Source organism: Clupea harengus, chromosome 13 (assembly GCF_900700415.2).
Source record: "Clupea harengus chromosome 13, Ch_v2.0.2, whole genome shotgun sequence".
Taxonomy (NCBI): domain Eukaryota; kingdom Metazoa; phylum Chordata; class Actinopteri; order Clupeiformes; family Clupeidae; genus Clupea; species Clupea harengus.
Genome location: NC_045164.1, coordinates 2490583 through 2508082, shown reverse-complemented (window position 1 = coordinate 2508082; position 17500 = coordinate 2490583). Strand labels below are relative to the sequence as shown.

The window sequence follows — 17500 nt, the reverse complement described above, 5'->3', positions numbered from 1 at the left end:
ATACATATCATCACAGTGGCAGATGAAACTCTCTCTTTTTCTCTCTCTCTCTCTCTCTCTCTCTCTCTCTCTCTCTCTCTCTCTCTCCCCCCCTCTGTGTCACTCTCTCTATTGCTTGTGTGAGAAAGTTGTTAAAATAAAGATGGGAAAAGTAGATTTGTTCTTCTAAGATCTTTCTCCGTAACTAGTGTGATCCTCATTAATGCTGTGCTTTTCTCAAAAATCAAACCCCTTCCAAGTAGAGGAGGAGGATGAAGAAGAACAGAAGTCTAGAGATGTGGAGATGGCCAGTCAGGCCCAAGGTACAATACACACACACACACACACACACACGAACACACACACACTTACACACACACACACACACACACACACACATACACACACGCACACACACGCACACACGGACACACGCACACACACACGCGCACGCGCACACACATAAACACACACACACACACACCCTGATCGTTTACACAGTGCCGAAACAGAGGGCTTAGTGGTGCAGTATATCTACGATATACTGCTATGCTACTACAATACTGCATTTTGAGTATCAACACACGAGTTAAGTGCTTCTGCTGATCTGACTGGTGTCAAGTAGTAGAACTCATGAATGACATTGTGAAAAGGCCTTCATGAAAGATCACCTACCAACAGCCTACTTACTAGCTGAGCCTCTGTGCCCACCTCATTGGGCACGGCGTCCCTGTGACACAGCCACCGCGGAGCCTGGCCCGGGTGCGTGACATAATGCCAGTGTGTGGAGGTGTCGGGCCTACTCTCAGCAAACAGCGCAGGCGGTATTATGACACCGGTGACACAGTGCCGGCTCTGTTATGGCATAAACCCGCGGAGCGTGTTCCAAGTCATGCGCGTCCGCCTGACACTGCACGACAGGTAGTGTGTCATGGTAATAGCGCTGTCGTGAAGGTTGAGGCCAGACAAGCTGCCACCAAATGTTACCCTGCCCCTCGGGGAAGGACTAAAAAGAGCACAGATGTTAATGAACACTTTGATACATTTTAGATATTGTGTTCCCCCCCGCACAGGGTGGAAGGGGAATGTGGAGATGTATTCCCAGTCTCAAGCAGCACATAGAATGAGGCTTATTTTCTAGGGGGGCGTTGAGGCGTGTAGAATGTGGAGGTATAGATTGTGAGTCACGCTTCGGTGACTGACCCCCCCGCACACACACGCACACACACACACACACACCCTCGCCAATTGCTTGGCGTGGACCACTCTCCTCACCCGAGTTGAGCTGAGCTGCATGTGTGTTTAGATTGGCCATGTTGTCCTTGAACTTGTCTCATTACCTACCAGCGAACGGTTGTCAGATATGGTCATTAACGAGGACTGGCAAGATACACAGCAGTGAGCACATCCATTTAATGAGACACCACTGTCCGCCCCCCAACCCCCCCACCCAACCCCCCCACACACACACACACACACACACACACACGTACACACACACACACACACACACACATGCACACACACAGACATTTATCAGATTCACACACGTACAATTACATACTCACGCTCCCAGCCCCACACAATTAATTGCTCACTCACAAACACAAGCACACCATACACATCAGATAAACACGACACACACACACACACACACACACACACACACACACTAACGCTACACAAACATGGTCACTCTCAAACATGCGCTCCAGTTTAAACAGGACAGACACTCAGATATTCAGCAAAACATGCTCCAGTGCACCCGCATTAAATCAGGCTCTCTCTCTCTCTCTAACACACACACACACACACACACACACACAAACAGAGAGAGAGAGAGAGAGATACACAGACACACAGAGAGCCAGCCAGGCAGACAGCATGCACACACACACACACACCACTCAACACATCTCTCTGACACCACACCTGTTCTTGCCTCTAAGGGGGAGGGGGGGGAGAAGGGGGGCATAGAGTGCTGTTGGATGGAAGTGGATGAGATGAGAGCACATAGAGAGAGAGAGAGAGGCTGTTTGGCTGGTGCTGAATTAAATGGTGGGCTGTACAGAGCCAGGGCCCGGGTCATTCCCAGAGTTAGTGTGTTTCTCTGCCTTGCCGATGGGCTATAATGAAGTGTGCATCTCCCTTCCATTTCCATGGTGAGACATTGCATTTCCTGCTCACTGCAGTGTGCATCAGTACTCCCACGCTCACACACTTTTTTTCCGCAGGTGTGCCTGCCTCCCTGCCTTATAAAGCGCACATTTGGGCTACAGCTTCTCGTGGGGCGGCCCTGCAAAAGCAAAATGTAGTCTTTGGCCCCGGTCCAAGGACTGGGGATGGTAGGTAGGCAATTATGTTTCTCCAGCCGAAAGACAAATGGAGCGCTCTCCCACCCTGCGCTACACACAACGGCATCAAGGCCCCTACTTAGCTTCCTCTGCAGGCACCTGCGAACACCGAGTTATTTTTAAGTCCGGTTCTTTTGGCACGTCGGCTCGTTTTGTCCGGTGTGTCTCTGGGAAGAAGGAAAAAAGAAAAGAAAAGAAAAAGACGTGAATATTTTTGCGCGCAGACAGACAGACAGTCTGTGAGGACCCCAAAGCAATGCAGATAAGCCTCACGACGAGCTCGCCTCTCCTCTGTGTCCGTGAGACACATCTATTTTCGGCGCGTCTCAGAGCAAAGAAGAATACAAAAAAATTAAATAAAAAAACATATGCATTCACTGACAGAAAATGTCTCATTTCAAGTCTGTGGGTGGCTGGGGAGCTGAGTTGGTGGGTTGCTGGGGTAAAGAAGAAACAGCATAGCCAGAGAGAGGGAAAGCGAGGTGGGTGTCTGAATGTGAGGCCATCCTGAGTGACACAGGACTCCCTGCCTCGGAACGAGGGGCCGCCAGGGTGGGGTGGTGTCTGGAGGGGGGGGGGGGGGGGGGCTCTGGGGACACTTCTCCTCACCTCCACACCTTGTGTGTTCTGTTCCAGATGAGGACGAGGCAGCGCTGAGGGACCCTGCTGTGCCGAGCCCGGAGACGAAGAAGAAAGAGAGAGACAAAGAAGAGGAGACGGCCACAGGTAAAGCTCAGGCAGCCGCACCAGTGGGTGGGGGGCGATGCGTTTAACACCCGAGCCAACTGCAGAGTGTGTGTGTGTGTGTGTGTGTGTGTGTGTTGCTGGAGGCGTAGTTAATGGTAAAGGACAAATAGGGCACTGTGATAAAGAAGGGAGGCCAGGAGAGAAGAGGATGGCAGGTGAGTGGGTGGACAAACAGATGGGGTTGGATGGTTGGACTCCCCCTTCCCGCCTTATCTCTCTCTCTATGTCTCTCAGTTTAAATATTCATTTCAAATCTTTCTTGGAATGACAATATTTCTTGTGTTGTCAGTGTGTGTGTGCTTGAATGTTCACAAACAACAATAATATTCATAATAATGAAAATTTCATTTAAAATAGTAATTAAAAACACCCTCTCTATCTCTCTCTCTCTCCCTCTCTCTCTCTCTCTTTATCACTCTCTCTATCTCTATTTCCCTCTCTCTCTCCCTCACTCTCTCTGGGTTGCTATCGTCTCCTCTTCATCAGTTAATCAGTGAGGGAACAGATCAGTAGCACAACGACTCTTAGTGACCGATTGAAGCTCTTCATGATGACATTAGTGTGTGTGTGTTTGTGTGTGTGTGTGTGTGTGTGTGTGTGTGTGTGTGTGTGTGTGTGTCTCTGTGTGTGTGTGTGTGTGTGTGTGTGTGTGTGTGTGTGTGTGTGTGTGTGTGTGTGTGTGTGTGTGAGAGAGATATGGGGTGTTCAATGTGCTTCCCATCAGCACCACCACAAACACTCGATCAATACCACACCTTCCACACATCTATTGATTGAGTGTGTGTTGTGTGTGAACCTGCGGACATGTTTGTCTTTTCTCACATCTCTCTCCTCCTCTGGCTGTTTGTTGTTTTTCTGTTTGTTGCCATCTTTGTATGTGTGTGTGTGTGTGTGCGTCTGTGTGTTTGTGTGTGTGTGTGTGTGCGTCTGTGTGTTTGTGTGGGTGGATCAGAGAATGGATGGTTTTTGCTGCAACTATGTAAGCCACTCAAGAGCAGAACCAGGTGCAGGCTGTAAGCACACAGATGGATTCTGGCTCTCAGGGAGAGAGAGAGGGGGGAGAGAGAGTAAAGGATGGAAAGAGGTAGAGAGATAAAAAGGGGAGGATTGACTGAAGGAAAGAGAGAGTGAGAGAGAGCCGGAACACAAGTGATTAGAATTTTTCACGGAGAACAGCTGTTCCTGCTTACTTCAATATGACAATTTGTGCTTCAGCAACAGGTCTGCAATGCCTCATGCAAGACAGAGCATGGACCGTATTATATAATAAACAGCACAAATTTATTACAGCACAGGAGAAACACTTTGTGGTTTTTATGGAGCTGCTCTGTTTTTGTAATTATTGTTGTTTAAATATTGAAATCAGTGGGATCCCCTACAGTCAACAAACTTAATTCAGGCATGACGTGAGATGTGATGTGATGCTTCTATGTCTGTCCTCACTGAAGCTCAACACCATGGAGACCGGCTCGGCACGATCAGGATAGTTGAAGCTTGAGGTTTTCCTTCCACAAAGAATAACCTGTATGGGTGCTGTCCAATTCATCTTTATTGCTCTGGATTCAACACCTTACAGTCATAATTTTAACTAGGAGGGGGAGCCCTTTTTTATCTTTTTCTATCGACTTTGTTAGAAAATAAATTTAGAAAACAAGCTGCGCACACAATAAACCAATAGCCCTTTTACAGATGCTGTCCAATTCATGTTTTTGAACTGAACACTTTACAGCTTAAACTAGGAGGGGAGCCTAAATTTACCCTTATTTATCAACATTCGAAAATCATAATCCCGCATACGGAGAGGAGAATAGTGTGATGCCTCCATTATTATTCCTGAGATGAATAGCATGCCTGCTCTCCAAGCCAAGATGGCTGCTGCAGCATGACAGTGAGGCAGTGGCCGTAGCACGCCACAGAGCCTGGAGAATGAAAGGGCCACCGCACGCAAGGACAGGCGCATTGATTTCACGAAACAGTGGTGGATAAAATGGGGTTTCTGGGCAGAGGGAGCGCTGGTCGCCGGGGCCAGGCGGGGCAGTCAGAGCGAGTCGTGTGCATCACACAGGCTTCCTCATGACTGACTCGCTCGCTAATAGAACCTCTAATCCCAGGAATAAGAACGGAAAAAAGAAGACACACAACTACAGAACACAAAGATACACACCAAGTATGGAAACACAATTTGCTCAACCAAACCTCTAAACACCCCTCCTAACACACACACACACACACACACACACACACACACACACACCTATAGGCAGGTTTCTCCTGAATGGCGAGAGGCAGGTCATGACGAATCTGTAGCTTAAGTCACGCTCAGCCTGCCATGACACAGAGCCGGGCCGCTCCGCCGGGCACTCACACAAATCCGCCACAAAAGCACGGGGGGCTCCACAAACACCTGTTCAGTTGGCACATGGCTGCCAGAGGCTGGGGATACCATTTCCCAGCTGCCTCAAGCCACTCCTTCTCTGCACAAAGAAACGCACACATATACAAACGTCACGTCATCCTGCTGATATCAATGAGATACGCACACACACACACTCACACACATACTGACATGTAGACACACACACACACACACTCACTGTGAGTCTGACAGCCACCTGCAAGGCCTGTGGAATACCATCAAGCTCCGTGGAGCCCAGCTGAAAGAGAAGGCTCTTGCTTTAGTTTAGTGGGAAGTAGCTGATCATATTCTCATACACAAACAGGGATGTGATCGCGCCGACACCCAGTGGATCAGCTTCCTCGTCGGCTGCTGCGGTAATGTCAGTAGTGTAGGAACCAAAGCCCACTGTTCACGCTTCACTTCAGTGCTGGAAGCCAGCTCAGTGAGGGTGACAGGATGGACTTCAGAGATAGCACTGTGCTGTAGAGAGTGAGTTATGTGTGTGTGTGTGTGTGTGTGTGTTTGTTTGTTTTTCTACAGCATCAGAGGAGTCCGCTGTCGAAGCAGGAGGAGGCGAGAGGAAAACCAAGGGGGAGGAGGAGGAGGAGGACGAGGAGGAGGAGAAAGAGGAGGAGAGAGGTGGCGCAGGGGAGCCTGCAGCTGGTAAGAGCAGAGCAGAGCCTTGGCCAGCCGTGCCCTCTGGTTCACCCTCACACACCCTCTGTCACAACATACTACCTGGGACGGGCAGCACATAAGAGTGTAAAGAGATTTAAGGACACACAAACACACACACACACACACACACACACACACAAAACAACACACGCATACACACATATATATTCACATACATACATACATACATACATACATACATACATACATACATACACACACATACATGCACATCCACACTCTCATATATACACACACACACACACACACACATACACCTCCATTTCCCTCCAACTCTCCCAAGTCTTCATCCAAAAGCTCAGTGGATACCCAGTCACAATCAGGTCCATCCTCATCAGCACAGTCAAGCCCTGAGTGCTGGAGAGTCTATCAGGATGGCAGCGCCCGAGGTCATGCACACATGATTAACTGTAATAATAGGTGTGAAACTACAACTGCATCTGACGGGACATAACGGAACCGTCTAATTGCACCCTAGGGTTAGGGTTAAATAAACAATGAGGTGTGTTCGCCACACACGTGCATTCGAGTGGCTGTCTCTCAACCCTTATGACAGGATGGCAGCCGAAACGATGGAGGGGTGTGGAGCGTGTGTGTGTGTGTGTGGGGGGGGGGGGGTGTTGTTGAGGTCAGTGGGAGGTTGTGCCCATCCCACCCAGACTAACTCCCTGCGATGGGTAATTCACCCACACATCCCCATTGTCTCCCATTCATTGGCACAGTGCTGAGGAAATAAAACTGGATGTGCAGTGGCCGTTATTAAAAATGATTACCGTAATCAGGCTGGCTGGCTGCCACGCAATTCCAGTGTACATGTAGGGAGTGAATGGGCCCGGCCAGGTAGAAAAGACTAGCAGGCAATAGCAGCAGGGGAGTAATAGAGGCAACAGTCAAAGGCTTGAGCAACGTAAGGAGCTAGAGGGGAGGGGGGAGATGGAGATGGAGGAGTCTGTAAATTCTTTAATTGAACGATCCTTCTCTGTGTTGTGTTTTTCTCTTCCACACGAGCAGCAGAGAGAGAAAGCAGCTCTGGGCAGCTGGAGAAGAAGAGTCCAGGGGTGCCGGACGACAAGCTGGGAAAGGGTGAGAGCCACACACTCCAGTCATGGAGAAAACACACTCCAAAATACACACATATACTGATGCACACACACACACACACACACACACACACACACAACCCTGTGCACACAAAGACATTCTGATGTGAGCACACACACTCATATACATGAGTTCTTCTTACAATAGATAATCCTATGCACACGCGATGGGTGCATGCAAAGATACACACATACACATAGGACATGCCTTGACAGAAGCATACTCACACACAAACACTCACTCACTCACTCACACATTCTTACACACCCTGACTAACATGTTCACACATCTGAAAAGACATGCCCACTAACACACTGCGCAAACAGCTACATTTGCATACTTCAGTGCACTATTTACACCTGCATGAGAGCACACATTAAACACACCTGTAAACACACACACACACACACACATACATACATACACACACACACAAACACACCTCCTCCTCCTCCCATGGATTCCCGTCCAGTACACACACACACACACACACTCCTGCTGGGAGTGTTTACAGCTGGCTGGGCTCCTTTTGTGCGTGTGATTTCATGCGAACCTCACACAGAACACATGTTCACTAATACCATCACAGAGCGCAGTCGTCAAGAGGACCAATCGCTTGAGAGGTCGCACAGGCGATGGGCAATGGAGGCGGCCTATGAAACATGAAACATGTAGAACAGCGGCATAACTTCACAGCACCCACCCTTGCTCTATGACTCTTTCTCTTCACAGCAAGAGAGGCTGTTAATGATTCTGTTGTGTGTGTGTGTGTGCGTGTGTGTGTGTGACGTATTTACCTCTATATTTGCTTTGACCCTCAAGTGGACAGTGCACAGCGCGTGGGCTCGACAACCTTGCTCTACATCCATAAATTAGCAAGAATGGCTGGCTTAGCCTAAAGCTACATATGAATGGTCCTCCGTTTCTTTTTTTTTTTTTCTCTCCAGTGAGTGTGCCTGTCACGCTGCGCTGGTTTCATGGACAGTCTATACGTAGCCTCCCGTACAGGTATGATGGAAAATAGCGGCCAAGCTCTGCTGCCTTTGAGCGTAATGAGAACATAGCTTATCCTCTATTGTCAGCATGTTCACTAGCCATGAACTGCTACAGTGCAATTACTCACACCATATCTGAATGTCTCGTTTACTGTCCTCACTACACAGTTTGTCTGGCTCTGTGTGTGTCTGTGTCTGTGTGTGTGTGTGTGTGTGTGTGTGTGTGTGTGTGTGTGTGTGTCTGTCTGTCTGTGTCTGTGTGTGTGTGAGGGGTTTGCTGAATGTGCATATGTAATAGTGTTGTTTCTTTCTTAAGGATGAGTAGCAAAACATAGCAGTAGATAGTTCAACACATATGGAACTATTTTGTCCCATAATGTTTGTGTGCGTGCATGGACTATCAAAACAAAAAGAAGCTGCCCGATCTCTACCAATTCTCAACAATGGCCTAATGTTGTGTTGGTGCTTTCGTGTAGCCTACTGTTCTTGCTCAGCATGGGGGGGGGGAATGGCGCGGGTGTGTGACGGGTGCTTTGTGGTTTGTGTGTTTACTGTCGGCCGCGGGCGGTGAGGAGCCTGAGGCTCAGAGTGAGGTCATTTGCGCGGTGTTTACCAGAGGTGGCTGGCGAGATGAGAGAGGTTTCCAGAAGGCTGCGTCTGGTGTGGGAGCGCGTCCCTCACCGCATGATCCTCTCTCTCACACACTCTCTCTCTCTGCTTGGTGTCAGCGAGCAAGGTGAGGAGTCGGGGCTGATAGCACACCAATGTGTTAAAAGAGCCAGAAGAAAGAGGGAGAGAGAGGGAGGAAGAAGGAAGAAAGGGAGAGAGTGAGAGAGTGTGAGTGAGTGAGAGAGAGAGAGAGGGAGGAGGGAGGAAGAAAGGGAGAGAGAGAGAGAAAGAGAAAGGGAGAGAGTGAGAGAGAGAGACAGAGAGAGGAGGGAGGAAGAAAGGGAGAGAGTGAGTGAGTGTGAGAGAGAGAGAGAGAGAGGAGGAAGGAAGAAAGGGAGAGAGAGGGGGAGGAAGGAAAGAAAGAAAGGGAGAGAGAGAGAGAGAGAGGAGGAAGGAAGGAAGGAAGAAAAAAAAAGAGTGTCTGTAGATCCACACACAGCAGGCCGTCACAGCACCTCAGTAGGGATAACAGCTCTGTGTTTCACTCTCTACCAGCCCTACTTTTTTACTCCTTCATTTCGTTCGTTCTTTGTTTTTGTCTCTCTGTGTCTTTTATTCTTTGCTTTGTTTTTGTTCTTACTTTCTTTCCTTCCTTTCTCCTTCCCTTTTCTCTGAGTTTTTTTTTTTAAATCACAGCCTCAGCCTTGGCCTCAGTCCCCACCCCCACCCCTCCCTACATACACACACACCCTCTATCCCCGAAAACCGGCAAAGACACATTATTGTTTATTCAAGCATTTGTTGACTTATTTATTTGTTTACTTCTCGGGGGCGAAACTTTGAGGATTGTCTGCTGCGGCGCCGCAGGACGGTGTCATGCCGTTAACTATTGATGGCGACGGCCTGCTTTATTTAGCAGCCGTGCGCCACTGTCCCAATGGCTGATGGGTACTCTGTAAACGCAGCTGAAAGAAGGGGAAAAAAAAGAAAGTGGGCGACCCAGCTGCATCCGCCACTGCCATATGGTGCCTGCAAAAAAAAATAAAAAGGAAATAAAAACACAACGGCAAAAGCCTGGGCGCTTTTCATGCACCTCCCTGGAAAGCAACATCAATTATAGAGAGAGACATCAAAGATAGAACAGGCTCCTGCTGACTATTAACGCATGTGTGTCACCAACGCCCCCGAGTTTGGGCTCTGTTTTTCGCTGCCTTTGTGTTTTATCCTGCCAATGTGACTGACTTTCTGTGTGTGTGTATGTGTGTGTGTGTGTTAGCCTGAGAAAGTGTTAGTTTGAGTGTATGTGTGTGTGTGTGTGTGTGTGTATGCACATGCCAGAGCAAGGCTCAGTTTGAGTGTAATTGTGTGTGTATTTGTGTTTACCGGAGCGAGAGTTTGTGGCTTTGTTGTTTATGCATGTCGTCACATAGTTTTCTATGTTGAGTTGTTTTTGTTGCGTATTCCTGTGCCTTGAGTTGCCTACTTTATGGCCTGTCCTTAGCGAAACTGCCTGTTTGCCTTTGCTAATAAGAGGCAGCGCTGTAGCCGACTGCACTGACCTTCTCTTAACAATGCCTTGATTGAAGCAGGCTGACGCCTAAGGGGCTCCTCCATTCATTACAAATAGGGGTGCGTGTTATCTGAGGTTCTCGTCATTAGGTATCAAAGCACACTCGTTTTCTCTCCCAGCTTCCTCGAATGCCTCCTGTGAATGACCTGGACGGCGCGCGGATCATCAGCGCTGGTGTTCTCTTTTCTGTTTGCTGGCGCATCACCTGCTTCAGGAGAAAGCCTGTTGAGGGCTAGCAGGTGGGGACTCGGCGGTCTCTCTTAATTGGCGCTTTCGTGCTACATTCACTCGCTGTTTTGTGTGTGACGGGAGGCCCTCGCGGACCCCACGGCGCAGCGCGGCACAGCGCGGAGCAGACCGCGGAGGAGTCTCGCTGAGCTTTGTTAGCCACAGCCCCTGGCTAATGGCTGTCAGAGCACAATTAACAGTTGCCCTCGAGCCGCTGCGCCTCGTAGCAAGGGCCTCCGGAGACAGTCACCGCGAGCCGTGGTGCCGGCGCGGTGCAGAGCCGCGAGATCCATCACGCCACTGCCTCTCAGGCCGATGACGCCCACTCCAAAGCCCGTACGGAGCTCGAGAACCCTCTCAGACGTCCGCTCCACGTGGCTCTGCCACCGCATACTGTGACTTGTTTAGTTTTCGAGGAAGAAAACTGGCCCTCCTCTCGGAACCTGTGGGAGAGAGATGGGGAGGTAGGAGGACAATCCCCCCCCTCGGCTCCTGCACACTGTGCACAATTAAAAAATGCAAAGCTGGACAGGGATGTTTGATAAACCACACTGCCAGGGAGGAGCGGAGAGGGCTCAACCCAGCATCCCTGCCACTCTGTCAAATAAATGAGAGGGAGTCTGGCCCTCCATGGCCCCTTGAGATGCACTGGGCTCTACTACCAGTGACTAGTGGATGCTGGGCCATGCTTTTGGGTTCTGATTATAGCCCAAACCCGCACCATCTCCCGGTGCACTTGGCGGGTAATGGCGGTCCACTCGGCGCTGGATGCTGGGACTCGAGAAGAAGCCTCTCATCTGTGTGCTTGTTTTGGGGGGGGGGGGGGTTTGAACAGCCCCCTTCCCTGTGTGTCTGTGTGCTTGGGTGTGTCTTTGTGCCTCCATTACAGAGTCACCTGTGGCCCCACAGGCCTGCATCAGCTTCAAAGGGTGAAATAATTTGGGGGGGGACATGCTTTTTAGCGGCGCTTTGAAGATCCTCTTTTGATCAGCACCCCTTGTCACTGCCCCTTGCTTTCATTCAGGGCTTGGGAAAAATGCAGCCGGGGAGAAAATGGGAAAGGCTGACGGAGGCAGACAGAGAGGACAGAGCTAGCTCTGTGACTCGCCTTGATCGTCTCTGTAGTCAGATATGAAAACCTGTGTCTATTTGTTCAACTAAAAGGCGTGAGCACATAGCCACTTAAAAGTACAAGGACTCTTTTTCAGCATCACTCAGAGGCTGTGAACCCTCTCTCACTCACACATGTAAGCACGCACACACACACACATGTAAGCACGCACACACTCACACATGTAAGCACGCACACACACACACGGGCCCTAATTTGATAGATGCACACTGGGTTCTTACGTGCAACAAAGAAGGACATTGCGTAAAGCTATTTTGATAACTAGGGCACATTCATTTGGTAATTTCAAAATATGCGCACAGACCTAAGTGTCTTCACGGGCAGACCCACACGTAATCTGGGTGTGTCTGATCAACGAGGTAGGCGTTGCATGGAAATTGTTTTGCGGAAGGCGTTGGATGGATGGATTGCCTTCATTGTCCCCGAGGGGCAGTCTGGTCTGCAGACAGACCCCCTGGTCTCTACCCATGACTATTCACATTCAATATTTCTCCACACACACACACACACACACACACACACGCGCGCGCACGTTGCGCTCTGGCCCGGATGCTGGTTGTATGTCAGCGTGTCTTGTGCTCTCCTCTCCAGGCTTCGTGAACATCTCCGACTCCAAGGTGAGGGCTCCATTGGCAGAGGAGGAGGAGGTCATGGACGTGGAAGGTGACGTGGAAGGTGAGTCTGACAACCCATCAGGGGACCCCCCCCCACACACACACACACACACACACACACACACACACACACACCCTTCCCTCCCGGCAGTAACACATTACTCCCCCCCCCCCACACACACACACACTCACAACCAGCCTGATCCCACACACACAGCTGATTGTGATTTATGCTCTCTTCCTCCTCACAAACTCACCTCCTCAAAATGTTAGACAAAACCGTTCGTCTGACCCGCTTTGGCTCCGGACACCTTTGAGGGAGAAAAACTGCTTAATAGGCCGTATGGAAATCCAGAGCAGCGTAGTTAATGCAAATAAGGCACTCTATCTACACACTTCCTGGAAGCACACACAAGGGTCAGAGGCTTTTCTAAAAGCGTTGATTGTCATGTGTGGGTTGTCTGTGTGCAGAGGTCGATCGTGATTAATTAGCGAATCCTGGAGATGTCCTCCTCTACTTCTACATTCATATCATAGAGGAGGATGTGTTAGTACACCTCACACACACAGATATACACAAACACACACAAACACACACACACACACACACACACACACACATACATATATCCACACACACGCACACGCACACACACACACACACACACATACACACACACACACACACACGTATATCCATACACACGCACACGCACACACACACACACACACACACACACACACACACACACTCACACTCACACTCACACTCACACACACACACAATCTCACACACACACACTTTGACACAGATACACACACACACATATGCACGCATGGAAAATGCAACCCCAAGATTATGCAAAGGAATTCTGGGAGTGATGAGAGAAGGCCCGGCACACGCTGACAGCCGAGTTTAGCAAGTATGTAGGTCACGCTGAGGGGTCGTCTTTTGCATTTTTCCGACCGCCATCTTCCTCCTCATCGTCCTCCTCCTCTGTGTCTTAATCAGCCCAAACTTAGGTGGAACTTTAGTTCATGTGTTCTCCCCACCACCCCCACCGCTGCACCTCATATGGATCTATTTTAGGTTGCTTCTTGTTGCACTGTGACTTGTGAAAGAGGATGAGGATAAGATGGAGATGAGGAAAAGGTGAGGAGAAAAAAGAGAGAGGGAGGGGAGGGGGGAGGAGAACATTCTTTCACTCTTGCCCTCCGCCTCAGAAATATTAATGTTTCAACTTTCAACTCCACCGCAGGGTGTCCGTGTTTGAAAGAGGCCATCCTTGTAGCCTGACCGTGACAGCGAACTGAATCTGACTTCTATCATACTGTGATGTTTCCTTTTTTTTTTTTTTACTCACATTTGCTCTAATTTATGATATTTTTTTAGGCCAAATAATCCTGAGTTCAAAAGGTGAATGGGAGAAGCAATCTCAGAGAAACGGCTCTGTCCGCAATGCACTCTGAGAAACTTGCTCCAGCACCTGTTCGGACTCCCTCCCTGTTTCACCTCCCTGCATACCTCGCGCCTCCCCCGCCCTCTCATGTTCATCCCGGTGCCCCCTGAAGCCCCAGAGGGGTGCATGTTCTCCTTTCAGCCCCCGGTCTGAAAGGCCGGTTTTGTGCCCTGTGTGCTCCCTCAAGCATGTCCTTCTCCAGAGGAGAGCCACAAGGCCCCTTTGAGGCACATAGCAGAGGCTCCACAGCCTCCCACCCCAAGGCCCTGTGCCTTAACCCCGGAGGGTCGGGGGGGGTGAGCGTGTAAGGTTACACAAATGCAGCAGGCAAGCCACTTAGCGTGCAGAGTCTTTTGGTTCCCCTTTTGTTTTGTTGTTTTTTTCCTTGGCTGGTCCCCTGTTGTGGGTAGGTGGAATATAAATGAGGGGCTCTCACAGGAGTGTGCTGAAGAGGCCTTGGCATTTACACAAGAGTGCGCCCTTCCCACTGCGAGGGTCACATCTCACTAGTTTTTAATTGGCTTCGATTGTTGTGGTGCCCTGGCATCTTACAGCGATGAGGACTCCCCACTCACCCATACGTACACACACTCTCTTTCTCACACTCACACACACTCCCTCACACAAACACAGACCCTATCCTGTATCCTGTAAGTGTGGCCATTCATTTGAGACTTGCCCCTTACACCACCCCTCCACCCTTCACCCCCAACCCCTCTCATATACACACACACACACACACTTGTGGACTTTTTCCTGAATATTTACATGTGAAAATGGTTTGCTCTCCACATTTGCCACTTCATTAGCTCTTTTGGTTTGCACCCCCCCACCCCCACCACTCCCCTCTTGAGGTCTTGCCTCTCATGTTTTGCATTCATTTCATTGTCATCAGTGCACAGCATGGCACAGACACATAGCAGAGGGAACAGAGGGCCCGGCCAGCACTGGCGTTTGATCGATTTCATCCATTTGAGAGATCATTGAAGGCACTTTCTCTCATTTACTCGGTGCGACTGAGGGTTTAACACTTGGACAGATAAGAGTATTCGGTGCGGTACTCAGGGCCAGCCCCTAGTGTGTCGGCCCAAGCGGCTCGAAGGACCCGTTATTTACCCATGTCAAAGACCTTTTGGGTTTCGTTTGCTTCTCACGAGATTCTTGTTTCTTCATTTCCTCTCCCTCACTCTCTCTCTCGCTCTCTCTCTCTCTCTCTCTCTCTCTCTCTCTCATTCTCTTGTTTCAACGAGATGAAAAGTTGCCCCGAGAAACAGGCAGGACTGCCGGCATTAAGCAGCCACTCCATCACTGGGGCTGAAGAGAGGGCTTTCATTGCCTGTGGTTCAGGAGATGCAGAGCAGTGTCACTCAGTGTGTGTGTGTGTGTGTGTGTGTGTGTGTGTGTGTGTGTGTGTGTGTGTGTGTGTGTGTGTGTGTGTGAGAGGGTGTTTGCACACAGAGGGGAGCCCTGCATTTACACGCCTCTGCACCTGTCGCCCCCGTGAAGCCATCTCTGTTTATTACCCCTCCTGAGTGGCAGGGCAATCTCACCTCTCAACCTGTGTGTGTGTGTTTGCATGCATATTCTTATATTTGGACCTCTGTGTATGTGTGTTCAAGATCTGGGTCTGTGTAGGTGTGTGTGTGCAAGATATTAGTGTGTGTGCATATGCGTGCGTGTGTGTGCAAGATATTAGAACGTTTGCGTAAGGATCGATGCATGTCCCAGTGTATGTGTCTGCAAGATGTCGGCGTGTATGTGCGCTTGTGTTTGTTTGTGTTTTCATGTGTTTATATTTTTATGTGTGCACACAAGCGAGTGAGTGAGTGATTTGATTAATCACGGCCTCCTGCCAGGTAGAATGTGGGCCACTGGCCACTGGATAGTTTGGGCTTGAACAGCTGGACACGTGTGTGTGTGTGTGTGTGTGTGTGTGTGTGTATTTTGTGAGAGCAGTATTCTGGCATGAAGCAACAAAAGTGAGGACTGCTGGGAAGAAGCAAAAGGACAGCAAGCCACTCCATTATATTACATATAATAAGATATGCAGTATAAGAACAGTATCATCTATAAGAGAACCAACACTAGTCTATCTTAAACCTGACTGGCCTGACAGGGGCATTAGTCTTAAAGGTAGGGCTAGGGATACTGGAGAAAGATTGTAGATATTTTAACTGAAGAGCCAAACAAAAATACTCTTCCCTTCAGCGCCCCTACAGAAGCTCCGCTCCGTAAATGCAGAGGAAGCTGCAAGCGTCGGTGTATAGAGGGATGAAAGAAAGAGAGAAAGAAAAGAAAGGTTTCAAAGAGAGGATGGATACCCATACTGTTGAGGGACTTCTGCTGTGTTCAGCCTGCCAGTCGGTGGGATAATGCAGTTCTCACCCTCCCATTTTGTCCCTTTGACTCCATCCACTTTAGATAATAATCTGACAGATTGATTATTGCACTGTGTTGGCTTGGTTTAAATGTCATCGTGCTGCCCCGGAGAAGAGGCATGCCAACCTCACCGCACGTGTCAGTGCGTGACGGAGACACACCGAATGCCTTTACTGGTGTATTGTTACTTAAGTACTTCAATAATACAGTATATGAAGTTACTTAAGTACTTCAATAATACAGTATGATGTTTTCAAGCCTCTTAGCACGACTTTAAAACTATATACCAGATTATAGATCACTGGTACCACTAATATACGTTGAATTCCATGCTGTAATACTGCACTGTAAAGATTTAGGCATCGTGGATTTCTGCATTAGTTTCTGCTCTCATGTATATCTGTGAATGGCATAGCATTAGATGACCTGGACAGGATGAGAAGTAAGAAAGCGAGAAAGCGGGTAAAGGATGTTAGGGCGTCTTTGACATCTTTGGACATGATTTGGCTTGCTGTAAATTTGTGCTGACTAACAAAAGCCTAACTACTCCCCATCTCTTAAGCGAATAAGAGGTAGAGGATCTAATTTTCTGCCTGTCTGAATACGAATATGACTTATTTCTGCGACTATCCATTTCTCTCTCTCTCTCTCTCTCTCTCTCTCTCTCTCTCTCTTCCTCTCTCTCTCTCTCTCCCTCCCTCTCTCTCCCTCTCTCCTCCCTGATGGGTTTTAGCGTGCTGTTGTTTTCCCCTCTTGCTCAGGCACTGACGTGACTAGAGAGAACGATCCACGTGGGAAAGCTTATCAAACTTTTATCAAATTACCATGATGAAAACTGAGCTCATATATTGCACCAGGCAATCTAGAGAGAAGGCGCTGAAATGCTAAAAATTAATAGTGGCACTCGAATGCACAGTCACAGGCAACTAAAACTCCATGATGAAGTCATTTGTAATGTTTTTGCTGTTATTGAGGCAGACTGTGGATGTAAACACTGACAAGCTTCCTCAGAAGACTCACATTCACATTCCCGGTGTCACTCTTGCCTCATCACTCGTGTCCGAGGTGCGCACCAGTAAGAGATGACAGCAGAGCAGTTAACGTCTGAAATGAATGGAGAGATTGACCTGCTGCAGTATCAGCCACATCTCTCCCTCTCTCCTCTCTCTCTCTCTCCCTCTCTACCTCTCCCTCCCTACCTCTCTCACCCTCCCTCTCTCTCTCTTACTCTCTTC

The 17500-nt window shown here is 49.1% G+C and overlaps 1 protein-coding gene across 3 annotated transcripts in view; it reads left to right on the top strand.

Annotated features, from left to right (window-relative positions):
* Window positions 1-17500, top strand: part of macrod2 (mono-ADP ribosylhydrolase 2) — a 455835-nt gene that overhangs the window by 431643 nt on the left and 6692 nt on the right. For all 3 annotated transcript variants that reach the window (XM_031579216.2, XM_012829891.3, XM_031579217.2), the window contains 5 exons: window positions 243-302; window positions 2970-3059; window positions 6019-6141; window positions 7189-7260; window positions 12404-12487. In XM_031579216.2, coding sequence (XP_031435076.1) covers window positions 243-302; window positions 2970-3059; window positions 6019-6141; window positions 7189-7260; window positions 12404-12487 — 429 coding nt within the window. The remainder of the gene's footprint in view (window positions 1-242; window positions 303-2969; window positions 3060-6018; window positions 6142-7188; window positions 7261-12403; window positions 12488-17500) is intronic.